This window comes from Photinus pyralis, unplaced genomic scaffold (assembly GCF_008802855.1).
Source record: "Photinus pyralis isolate 1611_PpyrPB1 unplaced genomic scaffold, Ppyr1.3 Ppyr1.4_LG5, whole genome shotgun sequence".
Classification (NCBI taxonomy): domain Eukaryota; kingdom Metazoa; phylum Arthropoda; class Insecta; order Coleoptera; family Lampyridae; genus Photinus; species Photinus pyralis.
The window spans coordinates 37,425,047-37,446,299 of NW_022170596.1; the positions used below are offsets into that span (position 1 = coordinate 37,425,047).

General features: G+C 31.6%; 1 protein-coding gene and 1 long non-coding RNA gene across 2 annotated transcripts; one reads left to right on the forward strand and one right to left on the reverse strand.

Moving 5' to 3' along the window:
• Window positions 1-1,060: 1,060 nt before the first annotated feature.
• On the forward strand, window positions 1,061-2,083 carry LOC116171950. Its single transcript, XM_031489009.1, has 3 exons — window positions 1,061-1,247; window positions 1,299-1,495; window positions 1,549-2,083. The coding sequence occupies exons 1-3, from the start codon at window positions 1,178-1,180 to the stop codon at window positions 1,972-1,974; spliced, it is 693 nt and encodes a 230-aa protein (XP_031344869.1). The 5' UTR covers window positions 1,061-1,177; the 3' UTR covers window positions 1,975-2,083.
• A 16,433-nt stretch (window positions 2,084-18,516) lies between these two features.
• LOC116171958 lies at window positions 18,517-19,461 on the reverse strand. Its single transcript, XR_004145562.1, has 2 exons — window positions 19,197-19,461; window positions 18,517-19,150 (listed from the first exon to the last, which is right to left on the reverse strand). It is a non-coding gene; the product is annotated as an uncharacterized LOC116171958 (long non-coding RNA).
• Window positions 19,462-21,253: the final 1,792 nt, after the last annotated feature.

Below are 21,253 nucleotides of genomic sequence, written 5' to 3' on the forward strand. Positions count from 1 at the left end.
CTTTGATTTTATGAAATGGAACGAAATTTTATGCCATTTCTCTTTGATTAAATTCGAGGTTAAGTGGTAGAGTCAAATTTTCATTTATTCGCGCGAAAAAGGGCAGGATCCTGTGAGTCACGAGAAGGAACTAAATTTTATGCCATTTTTCTTTGATTAAATAAGTGATATAGCAAAATCTCTTTTTATTCACGAATTTCGTGCAAAAAACCGCAAGACACTTTGATTTTATGAAATGGAACTGAATTTTCTGCCATTTCTTTTTGATTAAATTAGAGTTTAAAGTGGTAGAACCAAATTTTCATTTATTCGTGCGAAAAATGGCAGGACCTTTTGATTTCACGAGAAGGAACTAAATTTATGCCATTTTTCTTTGATTATATTAAGTGGTAGAGCAAAATATTCTTTGATTGCCGAACTTCGTGCGAAAAACGGAAAGACACTTTAATTTGATGAGAAAGAGCTAAATTGTATGCCATTTTTCTTTGATTCAATTAAGTGATCAAGCAAAATCTTCCTTTATTCACAAATTTCGTGCGAAAAACGATATAGACATTGATTTCATGGGAAGAAACACCTTTTTATGTTATTTCTCTTTGATTAAATTCGAGATTAAGTGGTAGAGCAAAATCTTCATTGATTCAGAAATTTCCTCGGAAAAATGGCAACGAGTCGACGTTTGACATCAATTTATCGGCAGTTCTTCTCATGACACTTCCTCGAAAATATCGAAAATGCAAATTAATCTGTGTAACTAGCGTTTCCGTCAAATTAGGTATATTAAACTTCCTTTTGAGAAAAGAGAATGTCTACTAGGTTTGTGCACAATAAAAGGACTACTAATTGCAAAGCTGTCTTTCATAGTCCAAAGGTGCTATGGGACTCAGATTTAAATGTAGCAACTTTGGTATAGGGTTCAAATTTTAAATTGATTGTTGTTGATGGTCTGATGTTCGACCTAAACAAGGAGAAATGTCGGTTATTCCTATTAATGCCGTCATTCTAAACACATTATGTTGATTGCTGGTGACCTTTGTAGTCCGGAATCTTAATTATTAATTTGGTAATTTCTCGTTAGCAAACGAATCGCATACACGATAACAAATGCATTTGTCGCATTCAATAACGGTATAAGTGCGTGAAGGTGGTGCCATAGAGGTGAAGTTCGACCATCAGTATGTTGGTGTTTTTGGTTTTATTCTTGACTAACGGGTTTGGTGAAATTGATTCCGCACATCACACTGAAGGTGGGTACGTGCAAAAATGACATGATTCACAAAATAATCGTTAATCTTCAGATTACTGCTGGCGGGACTACGAAGGTGTTTTACCAGCAGACGCTTTCTCAGCATTCCGTGACCTCCAAACCGAGCCGCTATATTTCGGCCAAACGGCTCACCAAAACATAACAATTCCAGGCAAACTTTTACAGTCACGCAAGAAGCTGTTCTATGAATTCTACTCAAAGGAATACCAAGTTGATCAGAATGTTAAGGTACGGATGGTTCAATGCGAGCTCAAGTTAGGTATACCAAAATTACATTTCAGATATTTTGTGTGAAAGATCCTAGCAGATTTGAATGGATTCCTACGAATAACACCCACTTACTTCGCCTGCGAAACAACAGGCTCTTGGTAAAAGGTGGATACGAGGCCGGGTATAGAACTTATCTTGGCCGGATTAATTTCAACGGAACGCCCAATGTTGGAAAAATTATCTGCAGGGTGACTGACTGCTATGGTATCTACATTACAAACGATGGTGCGACTCAAGTTATTGGCGAAAACTATGAGGTGTTAGCGCACAACGCAGCTCCTGGTGTAGTTAAAGTTGTAGAGGTTGGAGAAACAGGGAGAGAAAAAGTAAGAGAAACTGAAAGCGAAAATGCAAGAGAAAAGGGGGAAAAAGGAAGAGGAAATGAAGGTCTAGTCAACTGTCATAATTGTCATAGCGTAGTTATACATTTATATTAAGTACAAATGCATAGCAGTGCAGCTTGTTAGTACCCACACTTAGTTATCGTTATAACGCTGCTATAACCGTAATTTTAATTAAAAAAATCGATTCATTAATGAAACACTGAGACAGACTTTGTTGTTATATTTATACTCAAAAACATATTCAATCTGAAAAGTGTTTTATTTCAAATTCAACTAACATCCGCCTATAACACTAATTTTCAAAAGTATTCTTTTCCTTCGTTTTTTGATTTTAACATACATATTTCCTCTCCGCCACTTAATACTTCTACATTACTTACCTTATCAGTCCAGCATTCTTCTCCATATCCACATTTCAAAAGCTTCCAACTTTTCCTGATCTCTTTTCATTGCTGCCCACGTTTCATAGCCCTACGTTAGAACACAATCTCTTTCTTAACTGAATTTCCATCTTGCTGCATAAAATCCTCTTCTTACTATTAAATGCTTCTTTTGTCATCGCTATCCTGGTGTTTTCCAACCTTGTGTTATCTTTGTAACTATACTTATATCTTTCCACTTGCTCTATCCTTACCCCGTTTACCATTACTGTTACCCTGCACTCCTTGTTTTTCTTAGGCCATACTCTGTTTTCATTCTGTCCATCTTCTATTTCTAATAAATCAAAAATAAATAAATAAATATCTTCCTCTTTCCAATATATTTCCACCATATCTTTTACATATAAATTACAAATTACTCGTCTTTCTCTCCAGTTGGCACCTTTCCTCGTTAGTATTCCCAACACTTTCTACCAGTTTACCCAATCAAATGCCTTTAGAATGTCAACAAAAGCTTTACAGAAGCTCTTTCCTTTTTCCAAACATCTTTCGCTGATCGAGATCATCACTCCTATTCAGGGACCCGGACTCAAATGAAATATCGGTTGCGGTTCTGTTTATATTTAAGCGAAAATATTTATAACAGTTTAGGTTCTAAAAAAATAACGGTTCGGTTCTGCGCATTTTTTTCGGTTTATAACTGTTATTTTCGGTTCTAGTCTTTTAGAAAGTATGGCATAAAAAATATTCATTGTAACAACGTGATTTGTTTATTAATAGGCGTGAAAAAGAAGTAAAAATCATGAATAGGTACCGAAACCTGACTAATCGTCAGTGTAGCTCATTTACAACGGTAAGGGGAATAAAGAAGGAAGAGGGAAATATGTATTTAAACTTAATTTATTAATTAAAAAAACCGAAAAATTGCACAAAAGCTATATGTAAAAAGATTATGTATGGAGTATTATTTTTTATTTTAATTTTATAAAACCTCGCCCTCCTTTTATTATTTACATTTACAGTATTTTATCAATTTTTAGGACGTGTTAAGAACCGTAAAAAACCGAAAAAAATAGGGGTTGCCGTTTTCAATAGGTAAGTTTCTATTTCTGTAGAAATAACGGTTTCGGTTCGGTTTTCGGTCCTGAAAAACATACCGGTTTCGATACGGTTTTCGGTTCTTTTTCGGTCCGGTCTAGGTCCCTGCTCCTATTGGGTCTCGTACCCATTGCTTTTCTGAAACCAAATTCATCTTCTTCTATATTCTCCTCTACAAATTTGTTAAATCTTCTATTTAATATTTTCAATAACGTCTTTGCTGTGTGTGTTACTAGGCTGATACTTCTATATTAGGAACATTTTTGGTACATTGATTTTTAGGTAGAGCAGGGAAAGTTCGCTGGCCACAGTCTACTTTCGTAGATTTTATTACTGTATCCTTTTTCTTTCAGGCATATCAATAAATCTATGGGGATATTATGGACCCATACTGACTTCCCATCTTTCATTTCTTTGATGACTGCCATTACTTTCCTATACAATATTTTTCCTTCGTCTGTCCTTAAATGTTTAGCTGTTTTCCTTTCCTCCATCTCTTAGCCTCTTGCTGAAACCGACGCACTCTTTGCCAATTTTTATTACACCTTCCTTTATCCTTTTCCAATGTGTCTCCGTACGTTTTCTTCTATTGGCAACATTGTACGTTCTCCGTAACTTGCGGCTTGTGGTTAGGGACCCTTTCCATCCACGCTGGCTTGAACTAAAACACAAAATTTTTACATAGATCCACCCCTGATTAGCAGCTCATTCAATGCCCATAACAGTGTTAAGAGGTCGACTATTTATTACACGGGCGGGGTAGGGGGTGTTGAGATAACCGCTGGACGTGTCCAATATAGTCTTATATTATCGATTGTGTGTTTAAAGAGGGCATAATTAACTTTATAAATGCGCTTAAAAATGTGACCTCACTCCTTTACTTAGCTCGAATGGGAAGTTTTTGCATTTGATGATTAAATGCGCATTCTTACTAAATAAATGAAGGATCATAGTGTTTCATTAAGGGATATATAATAGTAAGGGTAATCAGTACCTATCTACTTAAAAACGTATTTGAAGTAGGTATTTAAAGTGCAATAGGGGATTTACTCGAGCGTGTCAGATTAAAGTAAGGTGGGTTGACTACGTGTTGAAAAGTGTGCATTTCAATAATCTGACACGTGAGGGAGTGGGAAGGTCACAAAGTTTCAAAGAAAAACGTTGACCTATTATATACCACAAGTAATAAGCCTATTGAAAATGGGTCAAATCCAATGACCCCGTAGGATCACGCTTCTCTGTCCCTGTAAAAAGCTTGAACCTATTCGGTTCAGACTTTGCACAGTTGACATATATACAAAATGAACAAGCGTATTAAAAATAAGTCAAATCCAATGACACCGTATAGGGTCACACCGAGGTGCTCTACCGCTTTTTTAGATGCGCTTTAGGGATTTATTGGCACTGAAACGTGATGAGCACAGCGGAACACCTCTAATGGGCACCTAAAAAAAGCCAATTTGAAAAGAGTTTTCCTTCATTGAAAAGGTAGGCATTAAAGAGAAATTGAACTAATGAGCATACCGCCCGAAGATGTTGCGTTTCGCATATTGTGACTACGCCTACATAATCTTACATGATATGTCGATTTGGGTAATTTGACACGAAAGTTGTTGTGCTAATAAACTCATGTTGAATTTGGCTACCAAACTAAAATAAATGTATTTACAGAAGTATAAATACGAATCTTTAATATTACCGTTGATGGGTAACAAAACATTCAATTTGTTCCCGCAACTTCTTTTTGTGAGCACGAAGATTAGCCTAAGGAGCTTTGCACCTACATTAGATTTTCAGAGAGATTGGAGTTTTTTCAATTTTAAGACTATATAACGCCAGCTTACGAAAACGTAAAGCATTAAAACGTGGAGGTTTTTTATTAAATTACATCAATAAACGTTCGTACCTTACTTATTAAATTCGTATGTGGGTGTATAGAAAATTCTTGCCATTCACAAATATTTTCATTCCACAAAATGAAAATTGATATCTGACGTAAAAAAAATAATATTGTTTACATCGTATTCCTTATTGTTTCGTGGTTGTATGCACCCCTGTGAATCGCTTTCGAGCCAACCTACTCTGTAAGTGGTTTTTTAAAAGTAAAATAATTGCGATATTGTGGTAGCTTTGTCCGTAAGTCTGTTTGTCCGCGTCTGCTAGGCTGGTTGGATTACTATTTTGTTCAGCAACTCTTTTAATGTGCAAAAAAGGCAATTACCTATCTTCATGAAACATATGTCGTTGCTGATGAGTATTAATAGTTCCTGTAGATTTTAGTACTAAAGTAAGATTTTAGAGTGTTGCCTAGAAACGCTACAAAATTGTGTTGGTGCTGCTATTTAGTTGACATTTTTACGTTATTTCGTTGGATAAAACTAAACTGATCGACTCTAGTAATATAGGTAACTGTATTGTGTCCAAAAGTGCCACAAGCGTCATTGGGGAATAAGTCCAGGTGAATTAATCATTTTTTAGGCAAAAAAAAACGAAAATTATTAATGGAGCTTTGTCAAGTGGATACGTTAAAATGGACTATAACGAATATAAAAAAATAAATCTTGAGCAGGAGAGTGGGACTAAGTTTTCGGGTAGGGTGAAAAGGGGTGAAAATCGTATGACTGCAATTTCCGGCACAAGACAAAAGTGTTCAATGGAAAAGCTGTAGATCGTGAAAAACTCTAACTCCATAACCTCAAGGTAACCGAAAAAATCGCGGAGAACCGTGTTTTTCGTTTTTTATTGTTCATTTCTGCAAAAAAAACGTTGTCCTTCAGAGATTTATCGTAGGGAGTTCCATTTGGTGCCATTTTCTTCGGTTTTATCTATACTTTTTGATGAAAAAATATAGTCTCTATTGAAGAAGAAGCTTAAAAAACGAAAAACTCCAAAAACAATTTGTTTAAATTTTGGAGATTTGTTAAAAACTGATTTCAGCAGATACAGGGCGAAAACGGAAAGTTTGAATTTTTTGGATGCTATATTTTACTACCCGTGAACCAAAAATAAAAACTTTATTTTTTACGGTTTTTAAATAGTAAGCCATGGATTTATGGAGTTTATTGTATCCATAGCAGTCGATGCCAATCAATAAAAATCGCTGGTGGTAGAAACATGCCATTTCAAAATTTGGAAAAATATGATATAGGTACCTAATATATAATTATCTATATACAAAAAATATAGGTTGTAATACATTAAAGTAATCAGGAAAACGAATGCAAAAATTGACGTTAAAAATATAGGGTGTCCAAAAATTTGGTTAACTACGCTACTGGATTCTACGTAAAAATATCTAAATCTAAAATAAACAGTTCTTACTTTTTTTCTATCACGGCCCCCTTCAAACCCCCCCCCCCCACACACAAATGGCGCTCCTGGTTAGTTCCGTTCGAAGTAACGCCCACGCTCGCATCAATTTCAAGGTTCGAGTATATAGATATTTGTGCTCCTGGAGACGGTTACCACAAAACACGTGCGCTAGAAACTACCCTGCAATGCAAAGTTCGGGAAGCTTTTCAGCGCCATCTCTCAATTGATGTGGAACTATTGGTAGTGGGGAATTTAAAATTCTGGAGGTATATCCTTCGTAAAAAAGAATCCGAAGACACTTCATGTGAAATGGAGTAGCCTGGTCTTTCTTTGGATGCTGAACATCAATCAGTGGTGACGAAAAGGAGCTTGAAGAACAGGAACAATGTGCGAGAATGATGAAGATGTAGTCCTCCAAATGACGAAAAAGGCAAGATTAAAGTTTTTTTAATTCCATTTTGTACATATTGTGAAAATTGTCTAGACTAAAATAATTTGAAAACAAATTGGTTTTTACGTGCCTAATTTGATACCATATTTTTCATACATCTACCAACAATTATGAAACCTAAGTGACCAAATTAATATCGAATAAAGAAATTATCAAAGTCCTCGTGTGAGATCGAAGGGATCAGTATTCTCTTTGGCAGTTCTGACTCCACCATCAGTAAGATCTTGTCGGAGGCAACCACATTCCCTTTTTAGGTACCCAGTTCCTATTAAAAGCTATCTTTTTACAAAGAAATTTGCAAAAATGCGCAAAAAATTAGAAAAGATTGTTATTCTTTATATTCACATGAAGGAAAGTGTCTGTTCAAACACAGAAATAATAGGTTCTCTTGTATTTTTTTCCGTAGAATTGAATGCTCAAATTTCCAAAATTTAAACAAATTATCAACATTTACTAAAAAATTCAATGTTACTGAAGTCATTTTTGGAGTTTTTTTTTCGTTTTTTGCACCTTTTCTTCAATAGGGACTATAATTTTTTTTCATACAAAAGTATAGATAAAAATGAAGAAAATGGCATCAAATAGAACTCCATCCGATAAATCTCTGAAGGACAATTTTCATTTGAAAAAAAAAGTTTTTTGCAGAAAATAACGAATATTTCGGAAACCGCTTAATTTTTTATATTGCAAAAATTTGTAGTTATTTGAATCATAAAATAGTATATTTCACCCAAGTCTCCTTAAAAGAAAATCAGTTTTGCGGAAATGAACAATAAAAAGCAAAAAACACGGTTTTCCGCGATTTTTTTCGGTTATTTAGAAGTTATGTAAGAAAGTTTTTCACGATCTACAACTTTTCGTAGGTAATTGCACAAGTGCATCAAATTACCGATAATTTTTTTTGAAAGCATGTTGTCTAAAAACTGCATGAGTTTATTTTCATATTTTGGCGAAAGAGCCCGACACCGAAGGTGGAGGGCTCTTTTAACAAAATATGAAAATGACCGAATGCAGTTTTTTACTGACAACATGCTTGAATAAAAAATTATCAGGTTTATTTTGATGCACGAGTGTAATTTAGGGGAATATTTCCCGAACAAGCATTACTTGTCAAACTGACGTTACCTACTTATAAATTGTCGGTGTATTGTGAAATTGTCCAAAGGAGTTGCCAGTTGCCATGGATATGGACAGTGCAATTATCGCAGGGCTCTTTCGCTTTCTACAGTGCAATTATCGCTGTAATTGAGCGATAATTGCACACCTCATATGGCATTTATGACATATGAGGGAAATATTCCATTCAATTCTTTCGTCTTTGATCTCAACTTGTGCCGGAAATTGCCGTCGTACGATTTTCATCCCCTCACCCCATCCCTCCCCAAAAAAAACTTAGTCCCACTCCTCTGCTCACGTATTTGTTATAGACCATTTTAACATATCCACTTGGTAAAACTCCATTAACAATTTTCTTTTGTAAAAAGTCCAATTTGCCTGGACCAGAAAGAGCTTCATTCTACTGGCTCTACTCGCTTACGAATATTTACTAATAAAAGGGGAACAAATTTCTCATTAAATGAGTAATGGATGGCCTTTGGTGGCCGTGCAATTAAAACCCATTTCTGGTACAAGGGGACGATCTTCATCAGAAGTTTGCAATTATTTGCAGTTTGTGTAAATTTCACATTTGAGTTTTTAGCCAGTATAAAATCTTTACATTTATTCCAAATTGGTGCTTTATTTTCTGATTCAAAACTTCTCCTCTTCATTGTAACAATTTTGGAACAGTTTTCGATTAAAACTCCGCACCGGTTTATCAAATGATTCACCCTTCGATTAGCAACAGGCGTACGCCGTTATAGGAATGGGAAAGTCGATTAACATATTGTTATCAGGTGAGACGTCATAAATTTTAATTCGTCCAGTTGTAAGTTAAACGTGAAGCTGTGTACGTGTATTGCGAAACGGGTCCATTTTTACCAAATAAACCAAAATAATTGGGTAAGTTTTTGATCAATATGCTTGAAAGCTATTCACTAAACCCTTTGCTAACAAAAACAGTCTTTTTAGTTAAAAATTGGTAAAAATATTCGTCTACATTTTTGCTACGGCTTTGAGTTTGTGCGAGCCTTCTTTAATTTTGAGTTTTTTAGAGATTCTGTTACTTAGTTCTGTTTTAAGGGAGTCAGGGTTAAAATATAATAAGTATTTTTCGAATCGGCGTTCTAGGTTTTGTTATTATTAAACGAGTAAATAATATTCTTATCGACAACCTGTTGCGGTGACACATCTGCACCTGCAGCATATGCGTACGGCAGATAGTAATTACTTTGTACCAGAGTACGTGTTAACAACTATTGCATATCCCTAAACGTATTCTCGTTTCTTTTCTACAGGGCGTTTCAAAAAGAATCATCCGATTTTAAAAATTTATTGCTATTCATCTATAAGTCCGATTTGATAGAACAATGTACTGTTAGTAAGAGGAACCTCTCGAGTTTCGCGTGGTTTCCGCTAGGTAGCAGTAGCGCGCTTCTGTCAACGCCCAGCTCAGTTATTGTCAAAATGCTAGCTAAGGTGTGGGACGAATTTGAGTATCGCATAGACATATGCCGTGCATCTCAAGGGGGCCATATTGAGCACCTGTAAATGGTGTATAAAAAAACTTTATTAGTTATCCTTTAATATAAAGTTAACCTCATGTCCATATTATTATTAGTATTGAAATTATAAACCTACAACATCGGATGATTCTTTTTGAAACGCCCTGTATAATGAACGGTATACAGGTAGGCTCAAAATTCAGAAAACGATATTATGACCATCACAAAAACGAACGGAGCCATCTTACCCTAACAGCTCATATTAAAAAATATTTTTTTCTCCAACCACCTGAATAAGACGCTATTTTGTGACAGTGTTCGGTACGTAAAATTGACGTTTTGCGGATTAATCGCTTTCACCATGGCAACTGTACAAAAAGTAGATACTTTTGGTCCTAGTACCAAAAAGAAATTGACCTTGAAAGTTGGCCAATTAAAAAATTACAATCACGGATATATGTCACATTGACATCGTTTTACATTGCAGGGTGTAAGATATTTCTATACATACAAATCAAATATTTTTGCATATTCAATGCAAATAATGCTGTTACCTATACGTATGTATATACATGTATTGAAAATGATTTACGCTCGCTATTTTTATTTAAATCATGTGTAACGTAATTTACATATTCGGTAATAGTTATTTACGTTATAAGGCCGGGAAGTGGCTTATTAAAGTACGAGTTTAGATGTTTACGAACGAGGCGACGAAGGAGCCGAGTTCGGAATTTCTAAACGAGTGCTTTAATGATCACTTCACGGCCGTGTATCGTACAAAATTTTATTTCATACTGTCTCAATTTTGAGATTTCTTTTGATTCTTTTACATAACACATGTCATCTTTAGTCGCATCACCTTTGAATCCGGTACCGTTGCATAGTTACGCACGAATTGTTTTGCTTGTTCATTTACCTATTTGTAAAAAAAATTGACGCCGCATGTTCTTCTGGTGGTGAATTTGTAAGGGTGACTTGTTCAAAAAGTGAAGAAGCTGTAGAAAATCTCATCCCCAGAAATCAGTATCAGTTATATAGTTTGTGCTTGGCGAAAAAAGGTACAATGAGGATAATAATGTGAACGAAAACTTCATGCTTTCTAACTTTTTGGATGCGGTAAGAAAATAATTAGGGCTAACAAGCCTTCCTTAAACTAATAGAATACCTATTCTAGGCCAAAAAGTTCTCTAGTTCTACATTGTGGTCCAAATATTCAATGTGCAAAACCATAATAAATGAAAACATTTCCAAATATGTCAAGATGACAGCACCTACAAAAGATTACCTTCTAGTAACGGTTAGATGACACCTAATTGTACAACTTTTTAATTTCGGATTCATCAGGACACAAAAACTCACGGTAGACGTAACGTAGACGTATTTACAGTCATTAATAAGTACGATGGAGTGAATTTTTTGAACTTGTACAGAAATTGTTGCAATTTTCGCCCCAAGATTATGGTTGATAAGGTGGCAACAGGTTTCCACCACTACAGTCCCCAGCGATGGGGGTGTGTCTACTATTAAAATTAGTGAGAATTCTAATTGTATAATTAATAGTCTTAAGCTTTCGAATGATAATGTAAATAGCTATCGTCTTAAATAAATTTGACGTTTCTTCTTGTCAGAAAATTATCAGTTGCTACGCAACACTTTCCGGCATTGTGATGTAATAGATCACTTTCCGGACTCAAATGAATGATGTAATGTACTGTATAGCGGACAGTATGAAATAAATAAATTTTATGCTTCTATTACTTTCATACTTGATTACTCTACTCGACGTTCTCATTGGTGAAGCTTGAAGGATAGTCAGTACTTGGCCAGATTACTCGGCCGCTAACTCTACTAATGAAAACAAGGCTTTAAAGTTTAATAGTTTTAAAGTAGGTACCTGATCTACGCGTTCATTGTGTGCAACGTAAAGGTTTTTGGTATGGGATGAGATAGGGTTTCTAAATGGATTTGTTACATTACAATGAGGCAATTTCACCTAAGGGGTTTTTGGCTCCCCTCCAAGTTAGCACACGGTTCTCAAGGTCGAATAGACATCCTGCTGTACCCCCAAACAACCTGTAAAAATTCGCATTGGGACTGAAGATATTGTGACGAGGCGAGGCCCTGTAAGGGGTATGTAGATCATAAATTTCAAAAGTTTATGCTTTTTGAGTACTTCCTTGATGACCCTTATCTCAGATTTATTAATAATTATCACGCGATTTGGTAGCAATTTTTTAAGTATCATTTTGTCCGTATCTTCAAAACTGTAAATCAGAATGTCATCTTATTTAAACAAATGAATAGGAATTTTAATTTTAATTGATAGAGGGTACCATGTTGACGTAGGTAGTGGTGGGGAAAATGATAGCAGAGGGGAAATAGCGTGGTGATATGACATTCGGTTTCCCTCTTATTAAGGGTGGGCCGTTTTAGATGTGTCACACTGTAGAAAACAAAACTACTGCCTGGTAAATTAAAGCATCAGTAGTATGTAATCCGCGGGTTCTGCGCCACGTTCGCTTCATCCAAACAATTCAACGAAATCACTTGCTTTTTGCCCATTTTGTTCACAAAAAATCGTTATTTCCCTCAATTATTTGGATTATTCGGATGAAGTCTAACCAGATCCAGAATCAAACGTTATACATATATACTTAAAAACACCTCATGCAGTATCAAATTTCAAAAAAAAAAACCCCTCATATAACAAAATTTCAAAAAAAAAAACCTCTTATATAATTATTAAAAATTTTTCGATAATAAATGACAATAGATTTTTTCACCCTGAATAATAAAACTCACCGTAAATCCTTCATAAATTTCAAAGATCTTGATGTCGATAAACAATATAAAATTATAGATATCAGCACAATAAATTACGGAGACAGAATAGTAATAGAAACTAATGATTTCAAATGTGTTTTACCACAAAGATTCTACAATCAATTCATGAAAAATAATTTTCTTCAGAATTGCAAAGACTGTTTAGCCAATAATGATATCTTCATAACAAATACTGGAACTAATTTAAAATTTACTTAAAGATTATATCCAAGGTGTGTGATGGTAATAAAAACCATTTTCAAAATTCACTTTGTAAACCAAAGGTTTTTATCAAATTTAACGGATTTTCACCAGTGTCCCAAATTTTTAAGTTGATAACCTCACTTATAACCAGAAGTACAAGATGCACTAAAAATTTTTTAGTGCTCTTAGTGGTAAAAAGGTAACACAACACCTACTAATGTTTTAGACAGTTTCTGCATAACCATTTAATTTCATTTTCTTAACGTATTTCTCTCTTGGCAAATACGTTAAATTTTTTATAAATTCAGTTTCTTTAATGAACACATCATCTTCTTTTAATTTTCCAGCTTTGAATTCTAATAAAAGTTGTTTATAGAATTTGTATCCCATTTTAAAAACTTCTTTTTTCTCTCCAATATTCATAGATTTTTCGATAATTTCAACAATTATAACACCTAATGAAAGTGATGCTAATGGTAAAAAAGCAAAAGCTGTTAAACCAGATGCTCCAAATACTGATTTGGTAAAAAATAATAATGAATTTAATTTTGAAAAATCTTTATAACTTCTTCTATAAACATAAATTTGTTTTTCAAGGTAAACATCCATTTATATACCTAGATATTCTATCTTCATTAAAATCACTAGGTTTTTGTTCAAAACTATATAATATATCATAATAATTTTCACCTTTATTTAATCTTTTAATAAAGTTTATACAATAAAATCCACACATCATTGAGTCATTTGTTTGTAATTGTGAAGAGTTATACATAATTTTTTTTCCAGAGGTTTCCAAATATTTTTGTATATTTTTAGGTGGACACAGTCCAAAGCTATCAAAATAATAAACATATTTTTTATTATTAAAGTACGCAACCCAATGACTCCCCGAATCAATATAACGTTGAAAATTAACTATACCACATTCATTTTTTAAAATTTTTGAAGGTAATGTATCAATCGCAAAAACACCTCGAAAATTTGATTCATTTTTCAAAATGTCTTCAATTTCTATATTGCTTAACCCCTTTTTCCAGGTATTCTTATACCCGTTCCATACGCTCGCGGATAAGTCAGCTTGCCTGACGCTAAAAAAGAATTTTTCTTAGATTTACACACAGTACAATTACCTTTAACCATTGGCTTATTGTTTTTACTTAATTCATTTTTAATATTATCAGTGGATGTTTTACTTTTACATTTCAAGCAATAAAGATTCATTTATTATAATAAAATTTTATTACTCAATAAAAATTTCCTTACCTAGAATTTTAACATTCAATAATTTTTCACTTTCGACAACAGCGTATAAATAATAATTTTCCGTCGGAGCATCTCTCAATTTCCAATTTATTACAAGCTCTGAACTAGAAGTACTCTCAAGATCGCCCTTTTCCTCCTTAGTCAAATCAAAATAGATTATTGGGTATAAATTTGCAAAATCTTTATAAGAAACACAAGTACCTTCATCCATATCATTCTTCAATCCAGCATTCAAAAACTCAACGTACAATCTCATATAATCTAAATTTTTAGGATTAAAATTAGTTTCAAAGGGTTTAGTAGGAAATTGTTTATTGTTAATATTAATATAAATTCTTTCCATATTCATATTATCAAATATCATTAACGAATTTTTGTAATTAGATTCTCTTCCTACTTTTGAAAATACAACATAAATTCCGCTAACTTTATTTTGCGTGTTTGTAATTCTCCACGTGCCATCAATTGCCGTTTGTAATGTAGATCTATAACCATTTACATAATTAAAACCATATTGTGTAGTTGTATTTGAAGCTAATAAATCTGTTAGATTTTCTCTAATTTGTAATGACGGTTCGACTTCAGGGATCCATATTGATAAATAGGTAATTTTATAACCATATTCAAGATCATTAACAGCGTGTAAAATATTTTTATAATCGTTTTTTCGTAATCTAATAATTATTTCACCATTCAATACTTTTGGAATATCTCTACAAAATCTGAAAACTTTACTTAAAGGTATAAATTTTTCTAATATTTTCCCATCTTTTGTAAGTTGTAATCTTTCTGCATATCCTTTATTAAAATTTACATTTTGTTTTAAAATATCTGTAATAATCTTCTCTGAAGCTTTCAATTGAGTTGCATCAACTGAATTTTCAAATCTGTTTATATCAGCCTTATCTGAAGTATCCATATACCAACATAGAGAGCTTGCAACAGAATCACTAACATCGCCAGAAAATTCGGTCAAATTACAAATTGTTGACGTGACTCCTAAGTTATCGATTCTTTCAATTTCCCTATTTTCATAAGTTAGTATAGCATAGGAAAAATCATTTAAACCATTATTAGAAACGGTTACTACACCGCCTCGAGGAGCAGGATCTATTTTCGATTTTACATGTAAATATGCTTTAGAAAGCAATTTCCATGTTCCTTTCTTAATAGTAATTTCATAATTAGAATTGGCTAAAATGTTTGAAATATCGTTTTCTTTAAATTCATTATATTGATAACTTTTTGTACTCCTATCAATAACAACAGACTCTGTTAAGTTCCAATAGTCATTTTGTATCTCCATTTATATAATGAAAATTATTCTAATCTTTTTAATCCTCCTCCAGCAATTAATTTCTTTATGATTTGTTTGGAATTTTTATTTAAACCTGAACCCTTAAAATGTTCGTGTAATGGTTTGTTTAAAATTTTGGCTAGTAGTGGATCTTGTTTAACATCTTCCACAACCTCTTTGAATGCAGGTCTTTTTTCACGTTTTGAAATAATATTTTTTGCAATTCCAAAAAGTTCAGGTAAATTATTTTTTACAACTCTACCAATTGTTTTTAAGACTGGCCATCCATATTTTTTTAAATATTTAAAAATATTACCACCTCTTATATCTTTTCTATATTTTAAACCCATACCATACTTAATTGGATACAACTGTTTTGTTCTCGTGATTATCATTTATTACCGCAAATATAATTCAAAAACTAAATTTTCACCATTGAAGTCAATGAGTCTATTTAATTGATCAGTAACTTGTATTCTAATACAATAAATATGATCTGTTCTATCTAAAGGAAGATATTTTGGGTGAAAAGGTTCTATATTTATTAAGGATCCAGGGTTAACATTTGGTGAAAATGTATATAAAATATTCGAACTTTGATTATTTTTATAAGATCCACTTACTAATGAACAATGAATTAAAATTCGATCTACATCTCTAGTTATATTTCCTATGTATTTAGCTACGTTAATTTTTTCCTCATATATTTTTGATTCAAAACCCAATAATTTAGAAAATTTACCACTTGTAAAATCAATTTTATATTTCGAATCATTTATAGCTAAGATGAACCTATTTGTGTTATCATTTGTATCAAATAAAAAAGGTAAATGATCTTCAGTAAGTGAAAATAAATCTTGTAAGTAATTATTTAAACCCTCAGCATCATAATTTCCATCCGGTATTGTTAATGTAATCCAACTAGTGCCATCAAAATATTTAAAAGTATTATTATCAAATTGTTTACTTATATTATACCATGAATACCACAATGATGCACCTGTTAAAGCAATTTCCTTATAATGAGTTAATTTAATAGGATTATTGGCATAATTTACCTCAAAATCGCTTTTATCAGAATCAATTGATATCAGCATTTATATAGAAGAAAATATTTTCTTATGATTTGTTTTCGTAATTAATCCTAAATTTAATAATTTATCTAATATTTCAACAATTTCGTTATAGATATTTTCACAATCATTACCGGCTCTTCTTGATGCAATAAGTATATCCATTCTTTCAACCATTTCATTGGGATTTAAAAAAATTGACGCGCCAGTTTGATAATTATTAGGCATGTCTCTAATATTTTCTAGTACCATTCTATGAGATCGTAATGCATTTATTATACGTTCTGCCTGGGCTTTCTTGTTCAAATCATTACTATTTTTTTGTGGCCCATATGATTTGAATTCACGTTATTAAGAACTTCCTTTATCTTATTGTTTCGATCATCAAGATTATCAATTTCTAAAAATGTAGACGGTAGTTCGAGTTTAAGAGTTGTTAACACAGGCTTATCCATATTTTTATTAACATCGAGTATTATAGGAGGTTTAGAACTAGGTACTTCTCGATCAACTGGTGGAGATGTAACAGATTCTTCTGCCTCAGTTATTATAGGTCGTTGAGACGCAGGTTCTTCTATTATAGGTAGATCAGCAAGATAATTTAACAGATTTTGCTGAATATTATTTATTTTAGCAATTTCTTGTAATTGATTTTTATTTTCTTTAATAATAGGTTTATGAAATTTTTCTATTGCTTCTTCCGTTAATTGTTCCCTCATTTTCCTTTCTCTAATTTTTTGATCTATGATTTTTCTATTTTTCAAAATACTTCGGATTAGTTTCTGATTATCCATTTACTACCTTAAAAATTTTAAAGCTAGTTTGAATATTAAGAAGCTAGTTTCAAAAATTGTACGCTAATAAATGGACGCTGAAATACAAATTAAGAATTACAATGTTAATGAGAAAGAGTATCATAATATAAATAAATTAGCTCCTCAGTGGCCTTTTAGGTTACTAATTTGTGGAAATTCAGGGTGTGGCAAGACAAGTCTGTTATTGAATTTAATTTGTGAATATCTTTGTTTTAACAATTTACATATTTATGCAAAAGATATAGAAGAACCATTATACAGAAACTTACAGGATCTTTATAATAACGATAGTTTAAAAGATGTAATATTTTCCAAGTTTTCATCAGATCCTGAAGATATTGTAGATGTTGATGATTTAGATCCGGATAAACAAAATTTAATAGTTTTTGATGATTATGTTACTATAAAAGATCAATCCATGATAAAGATTTATTCATCAGAGGTAGAAAGAGAAACACATCCGTAATTTATTTAACTCAATCCTATTTTAAAGTACCTAAGGATATTAGATTACAATGTAATTATATAATTTTGTTTCCATCTTGTAACAAAATTTAATTTTAAGTGAACATTCCTTGGATAATCTTAAAGAAATGTATGCAAAAGCTACCCAACAACCACATTCATTCTTTACAATTGATTTAAAAAATCCCGAAATGAAATATAGAAGTAATTTTACACCTATAAATAATAATGTCCTATATACCAAGAAATCGAAGAGGAAAAAATAAATCTTCAAAAGGATCTCCCGGTATTGGATTTAAATTAACAAATGATGGTGATTTTGATATATCTGATAGAAAACTGGTAAATGTAAAAAGTCCTGAAAATCCAAAAGATGTTGTTAATAAGGAATATTTATTACAAAAAGCATTAACTTTTCACGATCATTATAGTGTAGTTGATTTGAAAGATAAATATCGAATAATTGGATCTGGAGTTATACCAAATGATAATAAAATAGATAAAACTCTTGTCACCGGTGGTTGGGTTAAAGATAAAACTTTGACGCTTGAAAACGATGTTTATAATTCTAAAAATAAAAGAATTGTTAATGTTGATTATCCAAAAGATGAATTAGACGCCGTAAATAAAACATATGTTGATAACAGAACCTTTAAAATGAGTCAAATCGATTCAAGTAAACTGGATAATATTCTTCATAGAAGTGATAACGGTTTATATGTAAGTTTGAAGGATATAGACAAATCGTCTAATCGATATTTTCAATTGATTTTAAACGGATATTTTTCGGCTATGGATGTCATTACATACAGTAATACAAATAAAACATGGAATAATAAAGTTAGTTCTGGTTCTCCTTTTGTATTTTCAATGGAATATTATGATTATAACAGTTTTAAATCTACAAAACATCCTGATGTATTCAGATTACAATCAAATGGTAAAATTAAAAAGATTAATTATCACAGTTCCAATAAGCATTATAGTAGTGTAATTTCACTTTATATTAATAAAGTAGAACAATTATTAATGAGTAGGAATAGTGACGAATATAGTAATACAGTAGGATATATACCTTTTAAGGAAAATGACTTACTTGAAATTAAATTTAAAGAAAGTTATCCATCTGAACATAATCCTGATTTTAATCCTATTTCTTTTCATACAGTTTCAATATTTTTATCATACGATATTTAATTATTTATAGAAAACGGCAGAATCTGCCGTTTTGATAACTTATCTGCATATTGCGGAAATAAGTAAAAACCTTGAAAAATTGTAACCACAATTTAGCAGTTTACACGATACATAACAAAATCATTATAAAACTTTCGCAATCTTCTCTTAAAGTCAGGGGGATGTCTTGTTTCAAAAACCATATGGAATATGTCCTCTTCTCAGTCTTGAGTTTTTTAAAAATGTAAACTAAATTTTGTAAGATACAGCCATTAACACACTTGTCAACTTTTTGCAGCATTTCTGAAAAAACAAATGTTTAAATTATATTTTAAAAAATTAAACTTACCTGCAATTAATAATTACTTCTTCTACAGGAATTACTTGCCCCATTCACATAACTTTGAATTACTTGATTAAAATGAATAATTTTTTGTGTCATTCTCATACGGTGCTTATATAACTACTAAAAATAAGTAGGAAAAGCACATGATAAACCTTGATTCACGATTTAACTTCTAGGCAACTTAACATACATTAATGAATTTTTCTGTATATAAATGACAACTTACATTCCGTATAACGTTTATTTATCAGATAACCAGAAACAGAAATTAAAATCTTGTTTTCAGAATAAAAGTTCATGTTCGTTGAGATTAAAGTTTCAAAATCCTAATCAAAAAATTAATTTAACTCAAAGACAAATTAATAACATTGAGAAAGCTAAAAAAGAGAAAAAAGGATGCGATATTGAATTATCACCTCCCCAATTAAAGCAAAATGGTGGTTTTCTACCGTTTTTAGCGGCATTGGCACCTTTTATTATTCCAGCCGCAAAAGCAGCTGCATTAGGTGCTGCAGGAGCTGCAGGCGCGAAGATAGTACAAAAAATAGCTGGAAATGGTATAAAAACTCCCGGAAAAAAATATAATGGTGGAGGTCTTAAAAAAAAACACTAAATGAAATATATTATGATCCGAAAACGGGTTATACAGGTATTCAAGATTTAATGAGAAAAACTAAATTATCTCAGAGGGAAGTTGAAAAATTTCTAAAACAACAAGATGTTTATACTTTACACAAACCTATAATACGAAAATTTACAAGGAGAAGAGTTTATGTTAAAGGAATTGATGATCAATGGCAAATAGATTTGGTAGATATGAGAAATTTAAGTCAAAAAAATAATCATTACAATTATATCTTAACAATTATAGATTGTTTCTCAAAATATGCTTGGGGTATTCCAATTAAAAAGAAAACTGGTGAATTTATTTCTGAAGCATTTAATAAACTTTTTAAAGGAGAAAGAATTCCTAAAAAGATTCAAAGTGATAAAGGATTAGAGTTTGTTAATAAAACCACTCAGGAATTATTTAAGAAACATAATATTCATTGGTTTACCACCCAAAATGAAACTAAGGCCCAAATAGTGGAAAGATTTAATAGAACCTTAAGAGGTCTTATGTTTAGATATTTTACGGCTAATCAGACTAAAATATGGATTGATGTTTTACAAGATTTAATTTATAATTATAATAATTCATTTCATACGAGTATTAAAATGACACCAACTGAAGCTAGTTTAAAAAAGAATGAAAAAAGGGTAAGACAAAACTTGTATCCTTTAGAAAGTTATGATAAATCTACAAAATATAAAGTTGGTGATAAAGTTAGAATATATATGTAGAAAGAAAAACATTTAAGAGAGGTTATACACCGAATTATACCAAAGAAATTTTTATTATTAGTAATGTTTTAGATACACAACCGATTACATACAAAATAAAAGATTTTAAAGGTGAGGAAATTATTGGAAGTTTTTATAAAGAAGAATTATCAAAAGTTTCTTAATAAAATTAATAAAATTTTATATATATATAAATGAATAAGATTTGTACTAAGTGTAAAAAAGAACAACCTTTAGAATGTTTTGATAAAAATAATAGAACTAAGGATAGATTAAGAGGATGGTGTAAAGGTTGTGTTAGAGATCATTATATTTCTCGTAAAGATAAAATATATGAAAAACTAAAATGTGAATGTGGTGAAGAAATTGTTAAAACCTATATAGATAAACATATAGAAACAAATATTCATAGGAGAAGATTAAATAAAATTAAAAAATGTTCTGTGTGTAAAATAGAGAAACCGTTAGAGAATTTTCATAATAATAAAAGTAATAGTGATGGTCATAATTATATTTGTAAAAAATGTCAAGCTAATAATTATTTAAAAAAAAATTAATAAAATTTTTTTCTAATAAATGGATAACTTGAATTCAATGAGAGTTGTTGATCTTAGACAGTTAGCAAAATCTTTTGGTATTAAAGGATGGTATAGAATGGGAAAAGAAATTTTAATAAATAATATTTCTACACAATATGAAATTAACAGAAAACGTAA

Bases quoted from the DNA above. Each gene is read 5' to 3' on its own strand.
- LOC116171950 (XM_031489009.1), top strand. From the start codon at position 1,178: ATGTTGGTGTTTTTGGTTTTATTCTTGACTAACGGGTTTGGTGAAATT. The intron at 1,248-1,298 runs GTGGGTACGTGC...GTTAATCTTCAG, and splicing joins TTCCGCACATCACACTGAAG to ATTACTGCTGGCGGGACTAC. The intron at 1,496-1,548 runs GTACGGATGGTT...ATTACATTTCAG, and splicing joins AAGTTGATCAGAATGTTAAG to ATATTTTGTGTGAAAGATCC.